At 48.9% G+C, this 22,676-nt stretch overlaps 6 protein-coding genes across 6 annotated transcripts; 4 read left to right on the top strand and 2 right to left on the bottom strand.

Annotated features, from left to right (window-relative positions):
* Nucleotides 1-3,664: 3,664 nt before the first annotated feature.
* BDV37DRAFT_279384 (putative oxidoreductase, 2OG-Fe(II) oxygenase family) lies at nucleotides 3,665-5,038 on the top strand (the record flags this gene model as incomplete). Its single annotated transcript, XM_032086324.1, has 5 exons — nucleotides 3,665-3,847; nucleotides 3,939-3,998; nucleotides 4,054-4,107; nucleotides 4,179-4,195; nucleotides 4,252-5,038. The coding sequence occupies 5 exons, from the start codon at nucleotides 3,665-3,667 to the stop codon at nucleotides 5,036-5,038; spliced, it is 1,101 nt and encodes a 366-aa protein (XP_031945334.1).
* An 84-nt stretch (nucleotides 5,039-5,122) lies between these two features.
* samB (MYND-type zinc finger protein MUB1) lies at nucleotides 5,123-8,334 on the bottom strand. Its single transcript, XM_032079944.1, has one exon. The coding sequence runs from the start codon at nucleotides 7,627-7,629 to the stop codon at nucleotides 5,812-5,814; it is 1,818 nt and encodes a 605-aa protein (XP_031945333.1). The 5' UTR covers nucleotides 7,630-8,334; the 3' UTR covers nucleotides 5,123-5,811.
* A 1,077-nt stretch (nucleotides 8,335-9,411) lies between these two features.
* On the top strand, nucleotides 9,412-10,567 carry BDV37DRAFT_207527 (uncharacterized protein). Its single transcript, XM_032079943.1, has 3 exons — nucleotides 9,412-9,507; nucleotides 9,633-9,893; nucleotides 10,015-10,567. The coding sequence occupies exons 1-3, from the start codon at nucleotides 9,505-9,507 to the stop codon at nucleotides 10,423-10,425; spliced, it is 675 nt and encodes a 224-aa protein (XP_031945332.1). The 5' UTR covers nucleotides 9,412-9,504; the 3' UTR covers nucleotides 10,426-10,567.
* Nucleotides 10,568-13,675: 3,108 nt separating this feature from the next.
* Nucleotides 13,676-15,015, top strand: BDV37DRAFT_279382 (WD40 repeat domain-containing protein; the record flags this gene model as incomplete). The annotated part of the gene is made up of 5 exons (XM_032086323.1): nucleotides 13,676-13,793; nucleotides 13,888-14,600; nucleotides 14,667-14,756; nucleotides 14,813-14,932; nucleotides 14,995-15,015. The coding sequence occupies 5 exons, from the start codon at nucleotides 13,676-13,678 to the stop codon at nucleotides 15,013-15,015; spliced, it is 1,062 nt and encodes a 353-aa protein (XP_031945331.1).
* A 2,034-nt stretch (nucleotides 15,016-17,049) lies between these two features.
* BDV37DRAFT_239732 (phosducin family protein) lies at nucleotides 17,050-18,771 on the top strand. Its single transcript, XM_032080989.1, has 3 exons — nucleotides 17,050-17,830; nucleotides 17,892-18,121; nucleotides 18,177-18,771. The coding sequence occupies exons 1-3, from the start codon at nucleotides 17,258-17,260 to the stop codon at nucleotides 18,190-18,192; spliced, it is 819 nt and encodes a 272-aa protein (XP_031945330.1). The 5' UTR covers nucleotides 17,050-17,257; the 3' UTR covers nucleotides 18,193-18,771.
* Nucleotides 18,772-18,996: 225 nt separating this feature from the next.
* Nucleotides 18,997-22,477, bottom strand: BDV37DRAFT_268764 (putative Ran-specific GTPase-activating protein 1; the record flags this gene model as incomplete). Its single annotated transcript, XM_032084235.1, has 10 exons — nucleotides 18,997-19,085; nucleotides 19,170-19,290; nucleotides 19,362-19,502; nucleotides 19,572-19,714; nucleotides 19,873-20,024; nucleotides 20,291-20,323; nucleotides 21,450-21,516; nucleotides 21,577-21,705; nucleotides 21,768-22,026; nucleotides 22,196-22,477. 10 exons carry the CDS (start codon nucleotides 22,475-22,477, stop codon nucleotides 18,997-18,999), a joined length of 1,416 nt encoding a protein of 471 aa, XP_031945329.1.
* Between the last annotated feature and the right edge of the window lie 199 nt (nucleotides 22,478-22,676).

Here is a 22,676-nt window from a genome sequence, read left to right as displayed (position 1 = left end):
TTCCGCCATCATCCTTCCTACTAATACATGGTTCCTTTGATAGATAGTGTGAAGCCATCCATCAAGTGGTGGCGATTCCCTCTCACCACAACTGATAGGGCCCGGATTTGTAGGATCGAGTAGATTTTCAGAAATGTTGAATTACGGTAGTTCATATTCTTCTGTCCCTCTTACTCTCAGTAAATCCTATCATCGCCTCGCGGCCAACCAGCTGTTTGCGTCCCCAAATAGTTTACCGTCCTTGAATTCTTTTCCGGCGTGCTGTGTTCCTTTGTAGACCTGCAGGGTGAAATCAGTACCGAGTTCATGCCGGTAGTCCAAGACATAAGATATACTCACCGCATCCCAAAGCTTGAAAGCCAAATCTAAATTACCTGTAAAGCTATCGCTGTGTTGAAACCATTCCTTACCCTTTGACTTCACTTCAGCCCGTGCCTCTGGCGATGTCGGGTCGGCCTGCAGGGGCAAGTCATCAAGGTATGTGCGGACGGCGATACCCAGACCGCAGTCATTGTCGTCGATAAAGGGCAATCTACATCACGTTAGGCCAGCCATCCTTTGGCTAGAGCAAGGTCCACTTACTTGACGCTCAAACTGGTCCAGTCGTCCCGATCCCTGTTCGCATCTCCGCTGAGTAGAAGACCCGTCAAAACGACTTCAATCAGATTCCTTAATGTGACGCGGACTTCCGAAACCAACGATCGGTAGCAGAGTAACTGCCGGCTCAGAGGTCCAGAGTAGCCAATACTCTTATGCTGTAGTTTAGCGATACACGCTACGCGAGAGACGAGAATGTTGAAGTTTTTGTCCTCGTCTTAAAAGACATCAGTATGGCCCTACTGGCATAGAAGGTGGGCACAATTAGCTTACCGGAACCTCTCATCGGGCCTCCTGATACGTGGGAAAACCATTGCTTCGCATTAAGGACACCAAAGCGTACCATCTCAATGGCAAGGAAAGTAGCCTCCTCAAGGTTATCGGCTGGGTCAAGTACCGATAGGGCTTGCTCCAGACAAAGGCCCCAGGAAGTGAGCTGGTGTTTCTCGTCGATGTACCCACGCAGTTGTAAGAATCTCCAGAAAACGTTGGCAAGGATCTCTTCTTGGGACGACAATGGCTAGCACTAGTCAGATTTCCATGTTTGTACAACTCCAGACAAAACGGGGTATACCTGGGACTCCTTAGCAGACAGAGACTTGGACACGAATTCTGGATCCTTCAAGCTTTGGACGGCAAACTTGAACGGGCCAGTCGACCGCTGGTTTCCGGTTAGCGGAGCGCTGTGGGATCGACGGTCATCAGCAGACTAACCTGTAGTTTCTTCAACCCCTCCGGTAGCTGATCAATACGGATCTTCCAAGACTGAATGGTGTCTTTAACCGAAGGCAATGACTTGAGATTGACTGATGTATCGGACTTCTCGTCATACCAAGTGCGCACTTGGATCACCTTTGTCTGGTAGAATCTATGGAGGGAGTTCGAAAGCAAGCATATCGCTTGGGTTCTAATTGGAGCAAGGGTGGTCCCGGCAACCTGGCGATAGATCTCCGTATCTTCCACGCCCAAAGGCCGAGATACCACGACCTCGCCAGACGTCAGGTAGTTGGGCACATCAGCGCCCAAGACACCTTTCGAGAGATAAAAGTAGAGTTCTTCAGGAAGACGCTGGCCGATCAGCTCGTGCATGTCAGAAGAGGTGTTCTCTGGGTCCATCGGGCCCACCCGTCCTTCCGCGTCTATAAACACATGGTGCTTCACTGTCATGAATGCACGCTTATAGCGGTCTGTGTATTGAAGCTCCTGCATACGGCGATCCTCCTCGAACTGGGCGCACAGCGAGAGGGCGCTCCGTCCAGCAGAGTTGAACATCGGCAGAGCATCCCGAATGGTAGCGGCCTTTCCAGGAAAGGCGGGGTTCTCGAATATGGGGAATGTCGGTAGGAATAAAGATCCCAGCAGGAGACAGAAGTCCAGGAACTGCTCATTGGACAGTCTACCCAATTCCTCCTGGCATGTCTGTTTGGTTATCCAGGAAAACTGCGCTAGGTCGGCGTCAATCCGGGTAATTAACTTATCCACGTCGAACATCAAGACTTCCGATGGCCCGCACACTGCGTCCACCAGGGGACTGGGGCCTTTTGAGAGGTAGGCGAGCTATGTAATAGTTAGATGTCAGAAAGCGCTTAGAAAACAGGTATAACAAGTAAATCCCCTGGGGCCGCCATCTCACCTGAGCCGCAGCACTATAAGGAGCCACAATAGAATCTATATCATTATTATGAAGAATACGATGCAAGAACCGATAGAGTGATTCCGGTCGAGGAGTGCCTAGAATGCCCAGACATCGTCAGTGCAGGTTCAGGCGGTGCGGCGCGAGTCACTCCTCAATCTAAGGGCCCAGGCAATCCCTACCAGCACCACTAAATGCGTCCACCACTTGATCAGCCTGTTGTTGGTCATAGAGGTCCCAAGCTTGCTCAAATGCCCGTACCGACTCCGGCGATACGTGGGGTCGCTGGTTCTTAGTGCCAAAGTCGAGACCGTCGAAGACAAAAACACATGTTACGCCCGCGTCCTTGAAGAGCTGCAGCTCTCGTTCGATATTATTCCTCAGGGCGAACGGGAATCCGCCAAGAGCGACCAGGAGAGGCTCGCGGGTGGAAGGGTGGAGGAGGTGCTGTTTGATGTAATGCGACGCATCGATACCGACGACGGCACCTTTAAGAGCGGAGAGTGGGAGAGACTGCGTGCGGGCAGCGGCCCATTCATCCAATGGGCGGACTATTGAGAGAAAGATATCATCAGTCAGTCGGCTGTCACCTTAGTTAGGGCAGAAGGAGCTGCAGCAGGAGCTTACTCGGCATAATTGGAGCTGGAGCTGGAGCTGTGTCAGGGACTAAGGAACCTTAGCGGATACCAGGCATGGAGAGCCCGGTGAGGGTGACCGAGGAGGGGAAGAGAAGTGGAGGAGGGAAAAGAGCCCACGAAGAGGAGTATAGGGAGGGGGGATTGGAATGTAAAGGAGGGGGAAAGAGAAGGGCGAGGAAACACGGAGGGGTGGCACGAGTCCAGTTGGTGGTGTTGAAGTTCGTTGTTTTTGGGCGATCAATTAAATCCAAATGATCATCTGCTTCCATTGGCTGGCCAGGCGGTGCTTCCGGTCAGCCAACTGTCGAATATCAAGTCCTTCACTGCCTCACATCCAGCCAATTGATCCCGGTTTTGTACGATTGACTATTCTCTCGGTTCTAATTTGGCTTCTAGACTTATCTATTTTGTCTACTAGGGTTTTTGATGTATTTCCCCGGATAACAGTTGATCAGACAAGACGAAATGTATACGACCACTGCCTAAGATATATAGATCTTGTCCTTGTATACACCCAACAGTAAAACTCCTTGCACAGTGACCCTCAGCCATTAGATCAGTACGGATTAATTTCCTGGCAGAAGACCGGTAGCTCAATGACTGTTCTTTATTCCAAAGGATCTGTCGCATCGCTCCGATCCGACAACCGTCGAGTTCTGTCTGATAAGAGATAACCGTAGCCCCGTCTCCATCTTTATATATTTCGGTAACTCCCCCCGGTCCCTTCTCTCTCTTCTGTAAGAATCGCAGAGTCCGTATCAGTTAAGCACACACGTGGTACAACCAAAAAGCCATCATGGCGGGCGAAAACATACCCGTGGGGTCTCTCATTCAACTCCCGATCTTGGACATCTCGAATCCGAACGACCCCGCTGTGGGGAAGGCGATGCTGGACGCAGCCGCGAAATATGGCTTCCTCTACGTGAGCAGCAAAGGAACTGACTTCAGTGCCAGTGATGTCAAGAATGCTTTTGATCTTGTACGACCACGTTTTTCGCAACCACGCAGACTCTCTCATCGAGACCCGCGTGGATAGTTATACATCGGCGTTACTGACTCAGCGATGACAGTCGAGGAAGTTCTTTAAGTCCCCTGTGGAGGAAAAGGCGGCTTGTCCGATCCAGCCCAATGTGAGTATAAATACGCTCTATGCGAGGGGCTGTATCTAGTAACTGACAGCTCTAGAACTATGGCTGGTCCGGTATGCATGTCGAGACACTGGATCCAGAACACCAACGGGTAACTATTCATGACTTTGTTTCTTAGCCGTGATTATGACTGATGACTATACTTACGATATGTGCTCATAGACGGGCGACTTCAAAGAGTAAGTCGGAGCTCCCCCCGTTATATTACTCACAGTCAAACTAAGATCATACCCAGGGCATTCAACTTTGGGGAGTTCAAAGATGGAAAGGCTCAACACCCATTGCCGCAATCATTGACTTCACATGAATCGGAAATAGCTCACTTCGCAGACCTCTGTAACAAAACCTGCGACAGGATTCTCAAGTTGCTAGCACTGGGACTCGAGATACCTGAGGACTTCTTCACAGCTCGTCACGACCCCAGTCAAGGCCCGACAGGCTGTATTCTGCGTTATCTCTATTACCCTTCAATCGCCTCCCCGGCGACCTCATCCTACAAGCACGGCACCGACGTTCGTGCAGGCGCCCATTCCGATTATGGCAGCGTCACCTTACTGTTTCAACGTCCGGGCCAGCCAGGCTTGGAGATCCTGACGCCAGAAGGAACCTGGGCACCCGTCCCAGTGCAACCAGGGCAGACTGCTGAGGAAGACCGGGATGCTGCCTTCCCGTTCCCTCCTATCCTAGTCAATATCGGTGACCTGCTCAGCTACTGGACGGATGGGCTACTGAAATCAACCGTCCACCGCGTCGTTTTCCCACTATCTGAGCAACAGAGTCCCAACCCGCAGGATCGTTACAGTATCGTCTTCTTTTGCCACCCCCTGGATAAGACAGAACTGGTCCCTGTCCCCAGTGACATAGTAACCGCCTATCGGCAGAAGTGCAAGGAGAGTGGTGTCCAGGACGAGAAAGTTGGCTTCGGCGGCGGAGCGGGGAGTCTGGAGCCAGGCAAACGAACCCTGACGGCTCAAGAACACTTACAGTCACGCTTGGCTGCAACGTACAAGTTCGATAAATGATAGCTGGGATGTGCCTTCGAGACCATGAGACTGTATCCTATTCCTCTTAGTGTTCTATACCTTGTTATCCAACACCAAAGCAGTAAAAGGACGGTCCAATACTGAAATATAACCAAGTCATGAGACTATTCAATTCATCAAAGGAGATTAATCAAAACATATTATGCACATGGATGCACTGAGCGCAATGAATAAAGTAGATCAAACTGCCTTCCGGCAGAACATTCACTGTGGTATTTAGAAGCCAAGACCAATGGCTCGCCAATGAAGAAATATCGACAATAACACAAAAGGCCAAAAGAAGATGCTCCCAACAGGACCGTTTGGGCCAAGGAATATGCTAAACAGCTACTAACAAAAGGAAAATCGTCCGGCGTCGAGGAGATGAAGTATGGATTGTTTCAAGATAAGCAACGGGAAATGAAGAGGGAAAAATGAGGAACAGGAATATGAATGACAGCAAGGTCCAATGTTCGGGGAAACACGGTGTGCAGATTCATGACCGCTAGAGGTTATCCATATGAGCAAGTAAACAGGCATCATGCCCAACGTTAATGGAACAGTGGGTGTAATAACAAGATTTGAGATATGGGATTTGCAGGAATAGACAACACACAAAAGGTATCTTGAGATGAAGAGAAACGCCGCCAGGTTCTGAAATGCCATGCACGGGTAGATGTGAAATCTCGAAAACAAAAAGAAAAGATGGCAGGTATGACGCTATGCAAGCCAGGTATGCATTAGATATATTAGACAAAGTTCATCCGTTCATATCATGGCGTGGTGTGGCACCAATGACGATGATACACCCACGCGGCCTTCTGGCAATCTTTGCTGCAGTACTTGGTGCGGCGGCAACGGCGACACTTGGCAAATTGTCGCTGAAATTCTTCCCATTTTCCGCACTTGTAGTATGCGCATTGCCGAATGCCACCTCTCGACTCGTCCTTGCGGCAGAGATTCCTCATGACGACGCAAGCCCAGTACTGCATGTCTTTGGAGTGATGACGCACTGTGAACTTTTCCACCAAGGGGAAGATGTTGACGTCGTCAGGAAGCATGTACTCCTCCTCTTCCTCTGGCGGTTCGATCGGCGACGCTCCTTCCTCCAGCATCTGAAGTTCACGGTCGACCTTGAGATTCGGCACGAGGTGAGAGTGTTGGAAATACGACCGAAGATTGCAATACTTCGAGACGTAGGCCAGCAGTTGGAGAGACATCAAGACATCTTCGTCACGGGGCATTGTCGTCAGGACATTCTGGGGGACTGCAGACCGGTCACGGAAGTACAGGGAGTATGGACTTGGGACAAGAGCGGGAGAATTGGCGTTATTGGCGGCCTGTGTCGGAGACAGCCCCAGAGCGGTGTTGGTCTGCGTGGTGTCGTTGTTGATGATGCTGCCATCTACCGTGGAACGATGACTGATGTTGAACGTCTCAGCTTCTTGGCCTTCAGACGGATCGGTCACGGTCAGATCATGGGAATTGGAAACACCGTCTATCATAGTTTGCCGGTCGCTCACTTCGTCAATCTCCATTTGGTTCTGCAGACCAACGATGGGCTCCGATGTCTCTGTCGAGCCAGTGTTGTCGCCTAGGGTGGAGCCTTCTCCATTCCCATCGTCAGAGTCTCCCGACGCCGACTGTTGCTGCCTCAACGTGGGTCGTTGTCTGGCGGCAGTCGTCTGGGCATGACTGCGAGGCTGCACAGGGCCGCTGGGGGTCGTCGGAGAATCAGGCTGCGAGGTAATCCCATTGTGCAAGGTGGGCAACATGCTTGGGAGTCTTTCCGTGTCCCGCACGGGACGCAGACCGAAGCCATCAGCGGTATCCATGGGTGGCAAGGCGGTGGCTAGGGGCTGCATCGCCCTGTGACGATGGCCAGTGTGCAGATGGCGACCATCGTGCGATCTGTGGATGTGGGCCTCATGTCCAAACGTGCTCCTCTCTGGGGGCGATGTCATGGGGGCACGAGGTGACGAGGTGACGTCCATGGCGTTTGCGTCGGGCGCATTTGTGGTTTGGTGGAGGAATGCAGGGATTTCAATCGATGGAGGAGGTGCCTGGCGACGAGATGTGCGTTGCTCACTGTTGGATGACTGGTCTGAGAAGGACGGGCGCCCGGTCACATCGCCCGCAGCAGGAGCCGCCTTGGGATGATGCCGTGACGAGTGTCGTTGGTTTTCGCTATCCGCTCGTGCCCGCGCCTTATCCACCACCTTGATGTAATTGTCAAGAATGGTCGCAATCACCGGCACCATGTCCGCTTCGACTACCCTCGTCCTCACGCTCTCTGAGCCCCGCACGCCGATGTTGACCACACACTGGAAGGCGAGACTCCACTTCCACATTTCCATCAAATCTCTACTGCGACCCTCTTTGAGGATGCAGACCAACCGTTCAATGCCGCCATCGACAGTGAGGATATCGCGAATTCGAGCGGATGAGGTGGTCAGATAGGCAAGATGGTTGAGAGAATTTATGAGGGGTAGGGTTGACGTGCAATCGAGGGCACGCCGGTCGTACAGGGTAGTTGTGATGTTCACCGAAGCCTTGTTGACATTTGGGATACTGAAGTTGACCTCCCGCATGATGGGCGAGAGGATCGGAAAGGGGATAGATTTCGTAGATGAGGATCCGTCAGATGAGAGATGTCAGGGCGATGGGGAATTCGATCCGTGGTGGCTGCTTTCCTCCCCTAAAGTAAGATGGGAAAACCAATTCGCTCGAGGCGTGACTCGAGGGGGGAAGTGGGAAATCGGCAGAGTCTAAAGGGGGTTCGGACTGTTTATTTCCAGATCATGAAGGATGGAACGTGAAAATCTGCGATAGTCTAAAGGGGGGGGACCCTCGGGGCCAAGTCGATGATTGTGGATGGAGGATGTTTGCAGAAAGGATGAGGAGGTTGAAAGGGAGATTTGATTCAAGCCAAGACTTGTTCGGTCACCAAGTCCGTCAGGCCTAATGGGCGATGATCCACCGGGGTATGCGAACGCAATGAGCGCAGAGACGAGGAGAACTGTACAATACACAAAAAGGAACCACAGGGATAGGCGGGAAACGCCAAACAATAACACCACGCCGCGTGAATGTCAGGGAGACTTGGGTTGATGTTATGAGGTGACTTGATGGGGGCAAAAGTCGTCCGCGAGGGAACGAGTGACTTCGGGGGCTTGGCTTTTTGGGCCAAAAAAGCGAAAGCGGAGTCTCTCCTTCTCAAAAGTCAGGCGCCTCAGGCGATTGTCGTCCGTTACGGAGAACGTCCTCTTTCCCTGTGCGCGCCACCCGCCACTGCGGCCAATTTTCTTTTTCTATTGTCGACTCGATCGATAGACTTTCCTTTCGGTCTTGCCCTTTATTTGCTTATTTTCCTTACTTACCTTCTTTCTTTCTTCTTCCCTTCCTTTCTTTACGACCTGTCCTACACAGTGGAGATGGCAAATGCAACCTAAGCACATCCCCCCAGCGCTAGGAATTGCTTGTATTGAGGGGATGTCGTAGATCGTAGAAGAAACTTATGCTCCTCACAACGACTACGCCTAACCAATTACATAGTAAATCCGGATTCAGATAAAGCAAGCCATCCATTACGTAGCATTGCCTACGTTGAGATGTCGGGAGCTCCGGTAGGGTTTAGAATCTCGATATATTAGAATGAAGGTCCATGCTGAACACATGGGATTCTTCTATAATGAGAAAGTTCTCCATATAAGGGGGCGAATTGATTGCGACTAGTAAGTTATGTATTGATATTACTAATTCTGTAACATATTGTGGCATGCTTCTTCTGCTGAACTGACCTCACCGCTTCGCCTTCCGCTTTGATCCAGCCCTAAGATGAACCTTACATTAAGTCATGAGAAAGTGATCTACAAAGTCCACCACCACGCAATATACTGGACTATTAAATCTGTCTAAATGTAGTCTAGACCTTTTCTAGCCAGTGCTATATAGCTAACAGACCGGCGACGTACACTGGCACCCATCCCTCTAACCTCCAGTCTTGTTTTGCGTTTTCTTTGGAGCCCAATGTGCATCATATTTACAGAGTATATTCCACGTTCCTACCTATATCCTGTCTTGAACCCCAAGAGTCCATTTCCAGCCCGAAGCTATTTTAGAGGATTTCGGTATACAAAGCCGAGCATACTCAAGATTAGTATTCTCTTTTCCATTGGATGTACTGTGATATGTCCACCATACCAACCATAACCTGTTTTTAGCCTTACTGACTGTTATGTTGACCGGCCAATTCTCAAGTGCCAGCCATGACGTTTTAACGTACATATATCTCATTAGCGCAATCTTTCGTATCCAACGACCGTTATCATGTGATTCCCCAACCGCAATATACATCACCGAGTACTATTAGGGGAGCTGTCATGCGGCAGATTATCTTGATCCAACCCCTGCTAAATCTGAGACCATACTCTTAGGCGCTCTCCTGCGACAGTCAAGACATCCCTATGGTGAGCAGCCATTTAGCTGTATCCAATGCTTCAGACCATTGGCTCGCCAAAACTACGTGTACTTGGTCTAGAGATGCAGACCATCGGTCGTTGACACCTCAGCAGCTGAATCTAGGCCTTTCTAGACCGCATTCGTCGTGTTTTGGGAGCTCGTACTACAAGCTCGACTACAAGCTGCATATGCTTGTGCGCCGAAACTCAAATGGAACTACCCAAGAGTACTGATCAAATCTGAGCACCAGACTCACTTCTATTTCTTTACTTTTCTTTGTTCTTTTTTTTTTTTCAGATCTACACGCAACTTAACCTCTATCGTCCAAGACCGAAGTTCCAAGGCCTTGATGCGGAGCTTAATCTCGAATATAGTGCAGGATAAACTATTGTGGGTAGTCTCACCCTTCAGGCGGTAATATCGGAGCCAGGAACAAAGCTTGACTCAAGCCACTTTGAAAGTCCCATTTCATAGGATATCACTCCAATCTCAGGATAACTCATGGCATTCCATAGGACCGACAAAAAGCTCTTTTGAAAGTAACTACTCCCCGATACCACAAGCACAAAATCTTACTCAGAGTACAACCGGCATATTACTTGTGGAGAAGGAAGGGCTTTCAGGAAATTACCTCTCTTCTAGGCTCCTTCGCTTATGAGCCTCCAGCCCCTCCGGTGGGTTTACTCCGTAATGATGCCCCATTTCCGGAACGAGTGGAGTCTTGTAGATCTAGCAAGCAAAGACCAACTCAGAGTACTCTGGAAAACAGAAAGAGTCTGCACAATATGGTGTCCCCACTGCTGGGGGTATCAAGGCTTCGGAGTAGTACTGATATGATGGCGTCGTTTGGAAAACCAGTGTCGAATACCCGGCTGCCTCCTCGTTCGCTGGAAAAGGTGGTTATTGCCTGTCGTTCTAGTCTTTGATGGTCAATCCATACTAGCTCCATGATCTTCTAAGAACTCTGGATCTTGACCAATAGGGCATGTCATTCAGATTCGCACGTGTCTCTGCAAACATACTCTGGACATTTGCGAGCAACCTAAACTAGTAATTTAGCCGTCAAGGCCGCTGACTTCCATCGACTACCACCAGGATCAGGTATGGCAGCAAGAACCAACATTACAGCCAATAGCAAGTAAAACAATAACCTAACAGGACGCACAGACAACCTACAGTTCTATGATTAGAAACTGAACAAGCGCTGGCTGCAAAACGCAGCGGAAGCGACCACAACTAGCCGCCGTCCAAGAATCAGCGCTATTCGGAGCCATTCCTACAGGAGGGCTAAGTATGATCCATTCATACCGTGGCCGGCAGGATTTAGGGTTATTCCAACGCCCTCTTTGTACTGACTCTGTAAACCAGTGCTGTTGCTGTCCTCGAAATGCACAGCTGATGGACAGGCTAAATTAGGCTTTACCCGTTCAGCCACGGGCAGCTGCGCCTCGATTGTCCGGCAGAAAAATGAAACATCACCACTAGTACCCGGCATAGCCGGGCCGGGCATGCATATGTCATCATAGGATCACAAATGGGTTGGATGGAAGTGTCTTGTCTATTGAATCGGTCTATTTTGGAAGAGTGCAGAAGGGCCGGTCAACAAGGATTCTGCAGGAATGGCTAAGTGTGCCGGGCAACAATCTGGGGCAAAAACAAATGATCCTCCTTTCTGCACTACAGAGCATAACTAGCGCCATGGTATTATTAATCACGGGTAATGACGACCTTCGCTGAAGAGGGGCGTTGACCAACCTAGTCAGGCACGGTCTCCGAGCTATGTTCTTAGCAGTGGAGCTATTGCTCGAGATGAGGACAGTCTCACGGACCACTCGGAACAAAGTCTCAATCAGCTAGATCATTGGATATGCCGACCAATTTCCGCGATAGAGGCCCCCACCTCAGGGAACACTGACCAGCATTATCCACAAATCACGTCCCCTTGTTCAATTATCCCTATCGACAGTAGGTTAGGCCCGCGGTATTTACAGTACTGTTACAGAGTACAATCTCACCTCCTCGAGTGTCTTACTACGTAGTATTGCCTTCGACGACCGATACAGGGGAAGTCGGTCAACAGTTCTCATTGTGTATGTTGGGTGTCATGGCCCGTATGGAGAGGTAACCCAATGGATCGCTTTTATTTTCCGAGCTTAGCATTGATGTAAAAGATAGTCAATGTACTATACGAGTAACCAGTATATGGAGAGCTTACTGCATGGTGATTCATGTAGAGCCCTGAGGCTGTACAACTGAAAACAAATTTAAATGAAAACCGTTGGTATCTGGTATGTGCCTTTGTTCACCTACGGTTGTGGGTATCACGAGCCGGGAATGCAAGGCTAAAGGCATCTGCATCAGGTCGTGACTTGAACTGGATGTATGTACATACATACATACATACTATATGCAATCATATATTACCCCAGTTAATCGTCTTGCATGTACGGAGTATAGCCGGCAGCTTCAATCATAAATATGACAGCTACCCCCAAATCACTACGGGATCTGCAATTATACGTTGATCCTTATTCTCGTTGAATTTTAGGATGTCCTCCCACCCTGCAGAGTACATGCTGCAACTACCCGGAGCACCCGATTATGCAAACCGCTATAAGAAGGTTCAATGAAGTAAATAACATCCATCTTTGTCCCTATCTGTGGCAACAGTATGGGAAATATATTAACGCAAAGTTGGAGGAGATTCACTTGGAGAACATTGATTATATGGTGCAGGGCCTCGTACGTTACGTCGACCCCAGTCGGAAAAGGCTTTTTTGACTACTACTTAGTTAACTAGTAAGAGGCTACTTACTCAAAGCACTAGTAGTCTGATGACTCCATAGCTATAAACTTTCTGGCCTGCATAAAACCTACCAAGACCATGTTTGATTATATGATTTTTAGTACAACCGACTGATTCACTACGGGCATTGTTGGTAGTTTTGACTGACCTTCGATCTGATTGTTATCATTTCGCAATCCCCTACCAAGTACACACTCAATTTGATGCTCCACCGTCTACTATTTTCATGCTGATTTTGGTCCACTTTTGCTAACTTTTCCGCGGTCTTTAAGTTTCCCCCCCCCTCCACTATGTGAAATACCGCCATGGCCAACCAGGCATGTGTAAATAGTGAGGACTCCACTGGGGATGGAGGATGGAAGAGTTCCGCCTCTGGTCTGCCTCCCCTTAAACTTAACCCCCTAAAGCAGGTACCTACAGTTACCTAGGTACTACTAAGTTTGTAGGAGTTGGGAGCTGTGGTACCCATGTTGGCTGACCAATCAAGGCCTCTGGTAAATGGGAAATGGTATTGTCAATCTCCATTAGGAGGCTCCAATCTGATTAATTAATTTTAAAAAAAAATAAAGAGAATTTCTCTTCATTTTGTTCTATTCCTGCTGAGCCGTTGGATTGATCGCGTCGAGAAGTAACCACAGCAGAAGTCTCTAGGTCGAACATGTTTTGAACTCGATCGTCCAGTGAATTAGAAGAATTGTAGTTTTGATCTTCATGTCTAGGCTCATCATTGTATACCCGACAAGTTGCTGTGTTACCTTGCCAAAGAGCGGACCGTCGGGTGATTAATGGTGCTATTTACTTACTGCTCGGGGTTGCAATTGCTAACAACCAACAACTTGTCATCTGAGATGCCTGGACGTATTTTAATTGATTTGAATTTTTCTTTACCTCTGACCGTTGCACCTCCCCTTTTTTGTTTGCTCACCTGATTTTCCCTTTCCTGTTAAAATAACAAAAAAAACCAAACCAAATCAAATCAAAATTTTTATCTTTATTTCCTTTCATTCCAGGTTCTTGTTCCCCCTGCAGTCAAGGCCCAAAAATCCCCCCGGGGCGAAAGTTTCTTGCTTTTCGCTCGGTCGCTTCCGCCGGACTCGCTCCACATCCAATCAAACCCCCCTCTTTCGTTCTTCGCTCTCTCTCACCCTTCTTCCTTCAGCTTTCACCTACCGCCCTCTTCCCGCGTCCCCTCTCCCCGAATCCTTCTACACTCGCTCCCAGTCCCCTGGATATTCCCCAAACGTTCCGTCGCCGTCGACTTCTTCTTCCTCCTCCGACTGTCTCTGTCTTCTCGGTCTCCCTCTCCTATTCCGATCACGCCCACCTGTATCAATTGACTATCACCCTCTCCAGGGGCTTGCTCCGTTAAGATGGCAGCCGATATGAGCGGCGAGCAGATGCAGGCCAAGATCACCGCGGCCCGGCGCGAAGCTGAAGGCTTGAAGGATAGGATCAAGCGCAGAAAGGATGAGCTGGCCGATACCACTCGTATGAAATCCCGTTTCCACTGCGAGTGACGAGCGGCCCCCGAAATTCGGGGACTTGGGTGCGATCTCCTGAAATACTGACATTGGCTGTGCAGTCCGTCAAGTCGCGCAAAACCAAACCGACACTTTACCTCGCATCGGAATGAAGCCCCGTCGGACGCTCAAGGGCCATCTCGCCAAGATCTACGCTATGCACTGGTCGACCGACCGACGCCATCTCGTCTCTGCTTCGCAAGATGGAAAGCTCATCATTTGGGATGCCTACACTACGAACAAAGTCCATGCAATCCCGTTGAGGTCATCGTGGGTCATGACCTGCGCCTATGCCCCGAGTGGAAACTACGTTGCGTGTGGTGGTCTAGACAACATCTGCTCAATTTACAACCTTTCTTCCCGCGAAGGTCCCACCCGTGTTGCGCGCGAGCTGTCCGGACATTCGGGATACCTTTCTTGCTGCCGCTTCATCAACGATCGTCGTATTATCACCTCGTCCGGAGACATGACTTGCATGCTGTGGGATATTGAATCGGGTTCGAAAGTGACTGAATTCGCCGACCACCTGGGCGACGTGATGTCGATCAGCATTAACCCTACCAACCAGAACATCTTCGTCTCAGGCGCCTGCGATGCCTTCGCGAAGCTCTGGGATATTCGTACCGGAAAGGCCGTTCAGACTTTCGCTGGACACGAATCAGACATCAATGCTATCCAATTCTTCCCCGACGGAAATGCATTTGGCACGGGCTCCGATGATACTTCCTGCCGTCTCTTCGACATTCGCGCGGATCGTGAACTCAACATTTACCAGGTACGCCGATTCCACCCCCATCTCAAACTAGTAGAAGTAGTAATTAATCTAACCCAAAATCCTCAGAGCGACCAAATATTGTGTGGCATCACGTCCGTTGCCTTCTCCGTCTCTGGAAGATTACTCTTCGCTGGTTATGACGATTTTGAGTGCAAGGTATGTTTATCGCTAGACCCAGCGACGAAACGGACACTTGGCTGACTTGGTGCAAGGTGTGGGATGTTCTCCGGGGCGACAAGGTTGGCTCTCTTAGCGGTCACGAGAACCGGGTCAGTTGTCTTGGAGTCAGCAATGACGGCATTAGTCTGTGCACAGGCTCTTGGGATTCTCTGGTAAGCGGGTCGTTCTTCATCAAGTCACATTGCAGTGGACTGACATCTTATTCCCGTTACAGCTCAAGGTCTGGGCCTGGTAGATGCGGACAACTCCGAAGAAAAGAAAAAAGCAAAGATACCCTGTCTCTGTCTTGCCATGTCCTTGTTCGATATTTTCACAACATAATCTTGCAGCAATAGGTCGAACACCCGCCGTTGTACGATAATCTTATTTACCGAGGAGCAGTATTGTCGCCTTACTTCCATAATATATGTATTATGTGGGAATGCTGGCGAAGTCATCAAGAAGGGAACGACGAACTATCAAGGGCAGACTATCAGGGTGGTTGAGCATTTGAGTCGAACCCTGTCGCATCGCACCATGGACGCGCTACGACAGACCCATAATCATCAAAAAACAGCAACAAAATAACACTATTCGATGACTTACGTGGTGGTCTTAATAATGCTGCCGATCGACAGGCCACTGGGGAGTTGCAGGAGACACCGCGTGGAGGCCTCTCAGCAAAAGTTGTTTAACTTCAACCCATCTTCCGTGGACTTTGGAGATCTGCCTTGATTTCTTTTTTTAACACTTCTCTTCTAATTTTTATCCTTGTCTGCAAATTTCCCCACGCTTCCCCCTACCTTTTTTTTTCCCCTTTTTTTTTTCCCTTTGTTTTCTCTTCTTCTCCAATCCTTGGACTTCTTGTGATTGTTATGTTTTTGATAGCCTCTCTTACGCATTGATCTCTGCATGTACTCTGTTTTTATTATCCGGTGGTTGACAGGGAGGGAATGTTTACAAGCTATGATGTTTTCCTTGTCTGACTCGTGATTAATTTTTTTTTTCTCTCTTTTCCTAATTAACTTGCCTGTTTCTGAAAGTGTTGGACGTGCCATTTGACTGTTTTCATGAGAGCTTGTTTCGACCTGGAGTTGGGTCTTACTACGTTTCAGCGGCTCCTCTTTTCTTCTTCTTTGATCCTCGCCTTATATTCCTCCACCCTGTGTTCATGGTATCTTATGGTTCTCCATTTGCAATTAGCTAAGATTTGGGGAGATGATTGACACAATATTGACACATTACTGGTACAAATGGCATATGCAGTTACTTTCGGAACTCTCGTACGCAGTGGTGGCATCTGTCAGCTGCTCATAATCCTTGTGCATATGTATTAGAAATTTTGCTTTTTGAACTGGTTGAGTCCCCATTGAGACTGGCCCTCCGAGCACCTGTGAAGGAGAGACATGGCCCAGAATCAGGGCCCTTCCCTCTCTTAGCAACTGACTAAAGCGAAGGATGCGCTCCACCTTCTATGCGTAGGTGGGTTAGGTTTCGTAGAGCGCCCAGATTTGAGTCAAAGGGGCGATCGATTTAAAATGGGTGCCAGTCTGGAAGAAAAGACATCCTCGTGTCGTGCTCGTGATCAAGCACGGGCCTCGATCATGGACGAGCAAATGGATGGCAAGCAAAACCGTGTTGGTACTGGGAAGATGCACGTCTGGAGGATGAAAGTCGGTGAGAAGGTGCGAAGTGGTGCCAATACCAAGTAAGCCGTTGATTTCTCGCCAGTCCACGTGGTTGGCTGCTAAAAAAAAGGAAAGTTAATTCATTTCATTGTCAAAAAAACTTCCCACTTGCTGACTTCTTCCCACGTTGGATCGAAACACAACCAACAACAACCTGACCATGTCCTGAATGGTGAATGGAATGTTCTTCGTCTCTTCTAGTCTACGGCAAACGCTGAAACGGACTCCACTTCTTGAAACACAGGGAGCAAAGCGAGGGGTGGGATGGCTGATGACGAGACCAGGACAATGGGGCGCATAAGGATCGGCCCCATCGGACGCTCCCTCCGGCTGTTCCAAACTTCCCACCAATTTGTTGTTTCATCCCGCCACTCTTAGCCTCCACCCTCGGCCTCGACTGAAGTCAATCCGCCTCTCTTTAGCATCACTCTCGTCAGGAGGTTGCACAGACACCTTCTGAAACAGCCATCCCAATTAGAATCGTCATCATCCTCGCCGTTGTTCATTGTTTTGTGCCCCCAATTCTGCTGGAACCAACCCTAAAGTGGAACCAGCCAGGTGAAAGAAAGAAAAAAAAAAAAAAAAAAAAAAAAAAAAAAAAAAAAAAACAAAAAAAAAAAAAAAAACAAGGGAAAAAAAAGGGTAATCCTCACGACGAGAAAAAAAGTCAAAAAAGCAAAGAGAAACGAAGGAAGACTTCCCTGCCGGTGGTCGCAGATCAAGGCGCAGCCCGACTCTAATAATATCCCACACTATCATTGTTCATCCTTAAAAGCCTATATACCCCCCTCGTGTGCCCTTCCTTTCACCATGTCTTCTGCCCAAGACGAATTCAACCGCCTGGTGCAGTCCAATCAGGAGAAGTACTCTACACATCCTGAGGATCGTGACAACGACTCGGATCGCGATTCCAATCCTTCAGACGACGAGCAAGACCACCCGCAGTTCTCGGACTCCGAGGACCACGATCCCACCATGAGAACCGGCCCGTCCACCTACCATGTCCCAAACATTGTCTTTGATGCCAACACCGGTCCCAAGGGTGTTATAGCCGATGCTCAGGCCTTCGAGCGCGCGCGTGCAAGCTCCTTCCGCAAAACACTGCATCATAATGACCATGCTAAATACATTGCCGACGACTCTCACCTTCTGCACAATACTGCACCTCCGGATGGCTCGCTCAGTGATGATGATGAGGAACACTTCCTCCGCCAATGGCGCGAGGAGCGCATACAAGAACTGAGGAACCGCGGCTTCCGGCGGCCGAGTCCCCGGCGAAGAATGTATGGATCGGTCGATACAGTCGACGCAGTGGGGTACCTTGATGCCGTTGAGAAAGTCACATCCGATACGGTAGTGGTCGTCTGTATCTATAATCCCGAGGTACGTGTGACACTTGAAATTACTACTCCATAGGCTGAGATGTCACTAACCTCTACCACAGTCAAAGACTAGCGCTCTAGTAGAAGACTGCCTGGAAGGCGTTGCGCACAGAAACCCAACCGTCCGCTTCGTTAAGCTCCACCATGAAATTGCCGAGATGGATCATATCAAGGCTCCGGCATTGTTGGCCTACAGAGGTGGTGATGTCTTCGAGACTATCGTCGAGATCGTCCGACAAATCCCTAAAGGCCGCGACTGTACCTCCCAGACTTTGGAAGATTTACTCAAACTGTATGTTTTACTAGGAATGACACACTTGATGTTTCAGATATGCTGACCGTCCCAGATACCGAGTGCTGTAAATATCCACGCATTCATACTATTCTTATGTGAAAACTACGGGTCGAAGTGCGCCGGGCGCTATGACTTCCTCCAATCTTAGCATCATTGTCGAGCGTTAGAAATCCTTTTTTATTACAGGCAGGCAGTGCCATTACTTTGCTTGACTTTTTCAGCTGAATGCATATACAAGGTGTTCCGGTTGGCGACGCATTGTGGATCTCATACTTTTTTTTCTGGTTTTATCTCGTTGTCCAGCCATTTGGGTTTACGTGTGGAGTGATTGAGCTTGAAGATATCCAACATTGGTTCCGTTCCGATATGTCTATATTGCCTTTGTGGGGCTCCTTTGCATAAAATCTCACTATGATTGTTCCAATTTCTTGTATTAAGACCAAGTTGATTTCAAATATTGGCGTATGTCTCCGTATTTCATTAGCCGCAGACTTTCGTTAGCAAGCTTCTGATCTCTGTCTTCAAGGAATCCAGCATCAAGGTGCATCCTCCTGTTGGGTAGTGTCTTGGCTCGCGTAGGTATATTCGTTTCATCCATCCTCCGCACAACTGCGGTAACCTTCCGATCCCTCTTCCTTTTGTCTTTTTCTTTTTCTTTTTCTTTTTCTTTTTCTTTTTTTTTTCAATATGTTCGATGTGTCAGGGCTTTTGCCTTTCCCCATTTCATCGTACGGTCCATTGGTCAGAAATACAAAAAGCAGTTGGGGTAGGAAAATAAAGGAAGCAGACCAGGATAAAAAGGAAAAGAAAAAGCGACAGTGATGCAAACAGGTTGAGGCAGATGGAGAAGGAAAATGCTCCCCCAAACCGATTCACAGAGCGCCCTTCTCTTGCGTGAAATCCCACAGCATCTTGATCAACGTGTCTGGTAGGGTATAAAGATCGACATGAAATTCTCCCTCTGCAGGAATTTTTTAGTTAGTCTCTTTGATTCTTCCGCTTTTGTTTTTTGGAATGTGTAACGTGGTACACGTAGGGAACTTACGTTCGACGTCGTTTTTGGTGTATGAGTCTGGGGCTTTGTTGTCGTGTACCATCTGCACCACTTGGAGAAGATCATCTTCTCCGAGTCGTTGGAGGCCGTCGGCTAACTTGTCCATATCCACCTGGAAAAACAATTTCCTGTGTAAGTAGTGTTCCTGGCTTTTGCTGTGGATGAAGGTAGTGGAGGCCTTACGCTCTTCTCTGTTCGCTTCTTCTTCTTTGATCCTTCTTCGCTGGCTGCGGAACGCTTAGATTTCACTCCATTCTCGTCTCCGGGAACGGGACCTGATTCACGAAGGGCTGCCAGTAAGGCAGGCTTGGGGTTTTTGAATGTCTGCAAGTACGTATGAGTGGTCTGTTTTGAGGAAGAATGGGCAGGGACGAAGAGAACGGAGACACTTACGATGACGTGCTTGGACTCGTAGCGTGTCTGTGCAAAGTTGAGGTCGTGTGTCACGTAGTGATCCTTGTCGGCGTGAAGGGTGATCTGCATGTCGAATTCACCCCAGCCTTCTTCTGAAATCCTGAATGGGGGATTCTTGAAGGCTGTTGTCATTTTTGCGCGTCAGTGATATTTCCTTGACGTTCCCGATGGTTTCCGGCAACAACGCCATCCCAGAGAGTTTCAAGCCCGGGGCGTGCGGCTCGATTTGTAAAGAGGGTATGTACACCAAGTGTCGTAAAGATGATAGAAAATAACGTACTTTGAATTGCCCGATCCCCGAAACTAGGATGAAGTGTATACGTCACCTTGTCGAAAACGTTGGCCGGCACTTGCTCTCCGTGGTCATTGACAAGGTAAATCTCGATCGACCACGCCCGGAGGGGAAACCCTTCAACACCCGAATCTTTGTTTCTGTCGAAGCGGAGACGCGACCAGTCAGCAAAAATAACAGCTAAAGAAAAGCCCAGTTGTCGTCGCCGTAGCTCCTGATCACAGTGACGTGCGGAAAAGGAAAGTCACCGCGCCTTGGTTGCTTTGCAATCGCGACAACAAAAGTCAAAGTAGATAACCAGAACGTTTAGGAACGTGTGGCAGCGATGGGCGCGTAGAGTGGGCGGATGAGCGTGGAATGATTCTATTCTAGTGGGAAGGAAATCGGTGTGCAGGATTCAACATACACAACATGCTGTTCTGTGACCAGCCGGACATTCCTCTTGACCTGAATGGGGAGGAAGATAGCATTAGTTGAATGCGACAGCAAGTTGAGAAATACATTTGCCAATTGGGGAGAACGGCGGTGCGATGAATCGAAACAATCATGAACTCACGTCGGGCATTTTGCCAGCGGCCTTTCGCTAAGCTCACTGGAGGGGGAATAGAATTAAGTGGAAGGTACTAGGTGAATGACGGATTCGAGCTATCGAGCTCGGGGATTGCGCGAATGAAAGGTGAGGCGAGGTTGAATAGGACGCTTGTCGGTGAGATTATACTAGGACTCCGATTGGGTGGAACCCTCAGAGATCGCGCGATGACCGCGTAAGGGTGTACCTGAAGAGAGAGTTGTGGGATGAAAGGTATTGGGGAGGGAAGACTTCGGAGGGAGAGTGAAGAAGGTCGGCGAGGAAGAGGGGGGCGGATGAAGCGATCCGACTGACTTGACTTTCAGGCATTCATGACTTGGACGTTAACTGGTGGTCGACTTTGCCGCTAGGGACTTTAACCCATCCAACAGCATGAAATACCAGAGCTCGATAAACTATTCTTTCGAAGAATTTTTTTTTTTTTTTTTTAAAAAAAAAATAACAATGGGCGTGACTGATGATTCTACCCTACTCTTCACTTTTCCAGACCTATCGTCACCGCATAGATGAACCATACCTACATATACCATCGGTGAAATTTTACAACAGCAACGAGAGCTTTACGCGTGACACAGGAGATCTATATTTGATTTTATGAAATTCAATACATAACGGGTTCATCGTGCATTTCAAACATATATTTGCAGGGGTCTTGGGTCTACTAATCTACTGCCAGGTCAACATATATTCAATATCATCGGGTGAGATTGAACGGGTGCCGGAAGCTGGCTCGTGATCTTGTCGCGACCGGTATCAGTAAACCGTTTTCGTCGCGTAGTTGTCGGGGGATGGGGCTGGAGAAAATGATAATATCGGAAAGGGCGTGATGGGGAACGGGATTTAGATGGGTAAACGCTGTGTTGTCCACCGGCGAGTCTTATATTCACTCGTAGTGTTTTGAAACAATCAAAAGGGTGATTAATGATAGTTCATCAAGTAAAACTCATTTCAGTCCACTCGGGGGCACATGTTTTACTGGTCGGCGAGGAGCTTCTCGTTCTCCTGCTGAGCCTTCTCGAAAGCCTCCTTGAACAGGTTGGCATCTAAAGCTGTGTTAGCAAAGCCGTAACCTAAAACACACCTTGACAAGGAAATCAACTTACTCTCACTGTTGGCGAAACGGATAGCCAGGGTCTGCGCCTCGGGCTCACCCTCACTGACATCGGCAGTAGCGTTCCAAACCCAGCTGCGATCACTGCCAACGTTGGGGCTCAACTTCATTGCAGGGACAACTAGATATTCCATCAGTAATCTAGGTGAAGAAAAGAATATGTTTTATATGCGCTAAACTTACTGTAGTGGTTGGCGCAGACCTTCAGGGTCTTGTCTCTGCGCATTACTAGGCGAGTCTTCTGGTTCTCCTTGTGCTTCAGCAGTCTAACATCGCCAGTACCACGCTCCTTCCATTCCTTGCTCTCGGCGTCGAATCGGAACAGCTTAGCGCGCATCTTGAAGGTCTGCTCCTCAAGTTCTTCGTTGGTCTTGGTTTCCACCTTCTCGGTCAGGCGGATAACAGGCTCGAAGTGAACGTCGGGGGACTCAGGTGCCTCATCCTATTGGTTAATGGATTGTTAGCCACTTGTACTGGGGTAAATCGAACTTGTAGCACGATTGACTCATGAAGCCCAAAAAAACTTGGTGCAGGGAAGCCACGATGATATAGAACGAAAGGCATATAAAGCAAAGTAGCAGTTTATCGAGCCAAAGAAGGCAGAGACTCACGTCTTCTTCTGTTTTCTGAGCCTTGGAAGAGCCAGATGGCTCATCCTTGTTATCCTCAGGCTCTTCCTTCTTTTCCTTCTTGGGGCCACCGCCAAACATAGAGAAAACGCTGTCGGTTGTCTTGGTGGCCGCCTCCTTAGCTGAGTCAACTACGGCCTCAGTCGCGGACTTGTCCTCTTCGGTCTTGGGAGCTTCCGTGGTGGTGGTGGTCTCCTCGGGCTTCTCAGCCGCCTCAGGAGCGCTGGTGGTGGGGTCAGGCTTGGTCTCAGGGACGTCGGACATGATGACGAAGTGGTGAAATTCTGCTAAGTTTGTGAGTTCCAGTGATTTCGGGTTTTAGTGGGAGCACAAGTACATACCTAATGTTTTAAAATGGAAGAAGGTTTAAGGAGATGGTTACAGAGAGGGGAAGAAAATATGGTCGGCTGTTTTTGTTGTAAAGGTGGGGGGTAGTTCATTGCCCACGGCCTAAGGCCGCTAG

The sequence above is a fragment of the Aspergillus pseudonomiae genome, assembly GCF_009193645.1.
Source record: "Aspergillus pseudonomiae strain CBS 119388 unplaced genomic scaffold BDV37scaffold_8, whole genome shotgun sequence".
In the NCBI taxonomy this organism is placed as follows: domain Eukaryota; kingdom Fungi; phylum Ascomycota; class Eurotiomycetes; order Eurotiales; family Aspergillaceae; genus Aspergillus; species Aspergillus pseudonomiae.
This window is presented reverse-complemented; position numbering and strand designations above follow the sequence as displayed.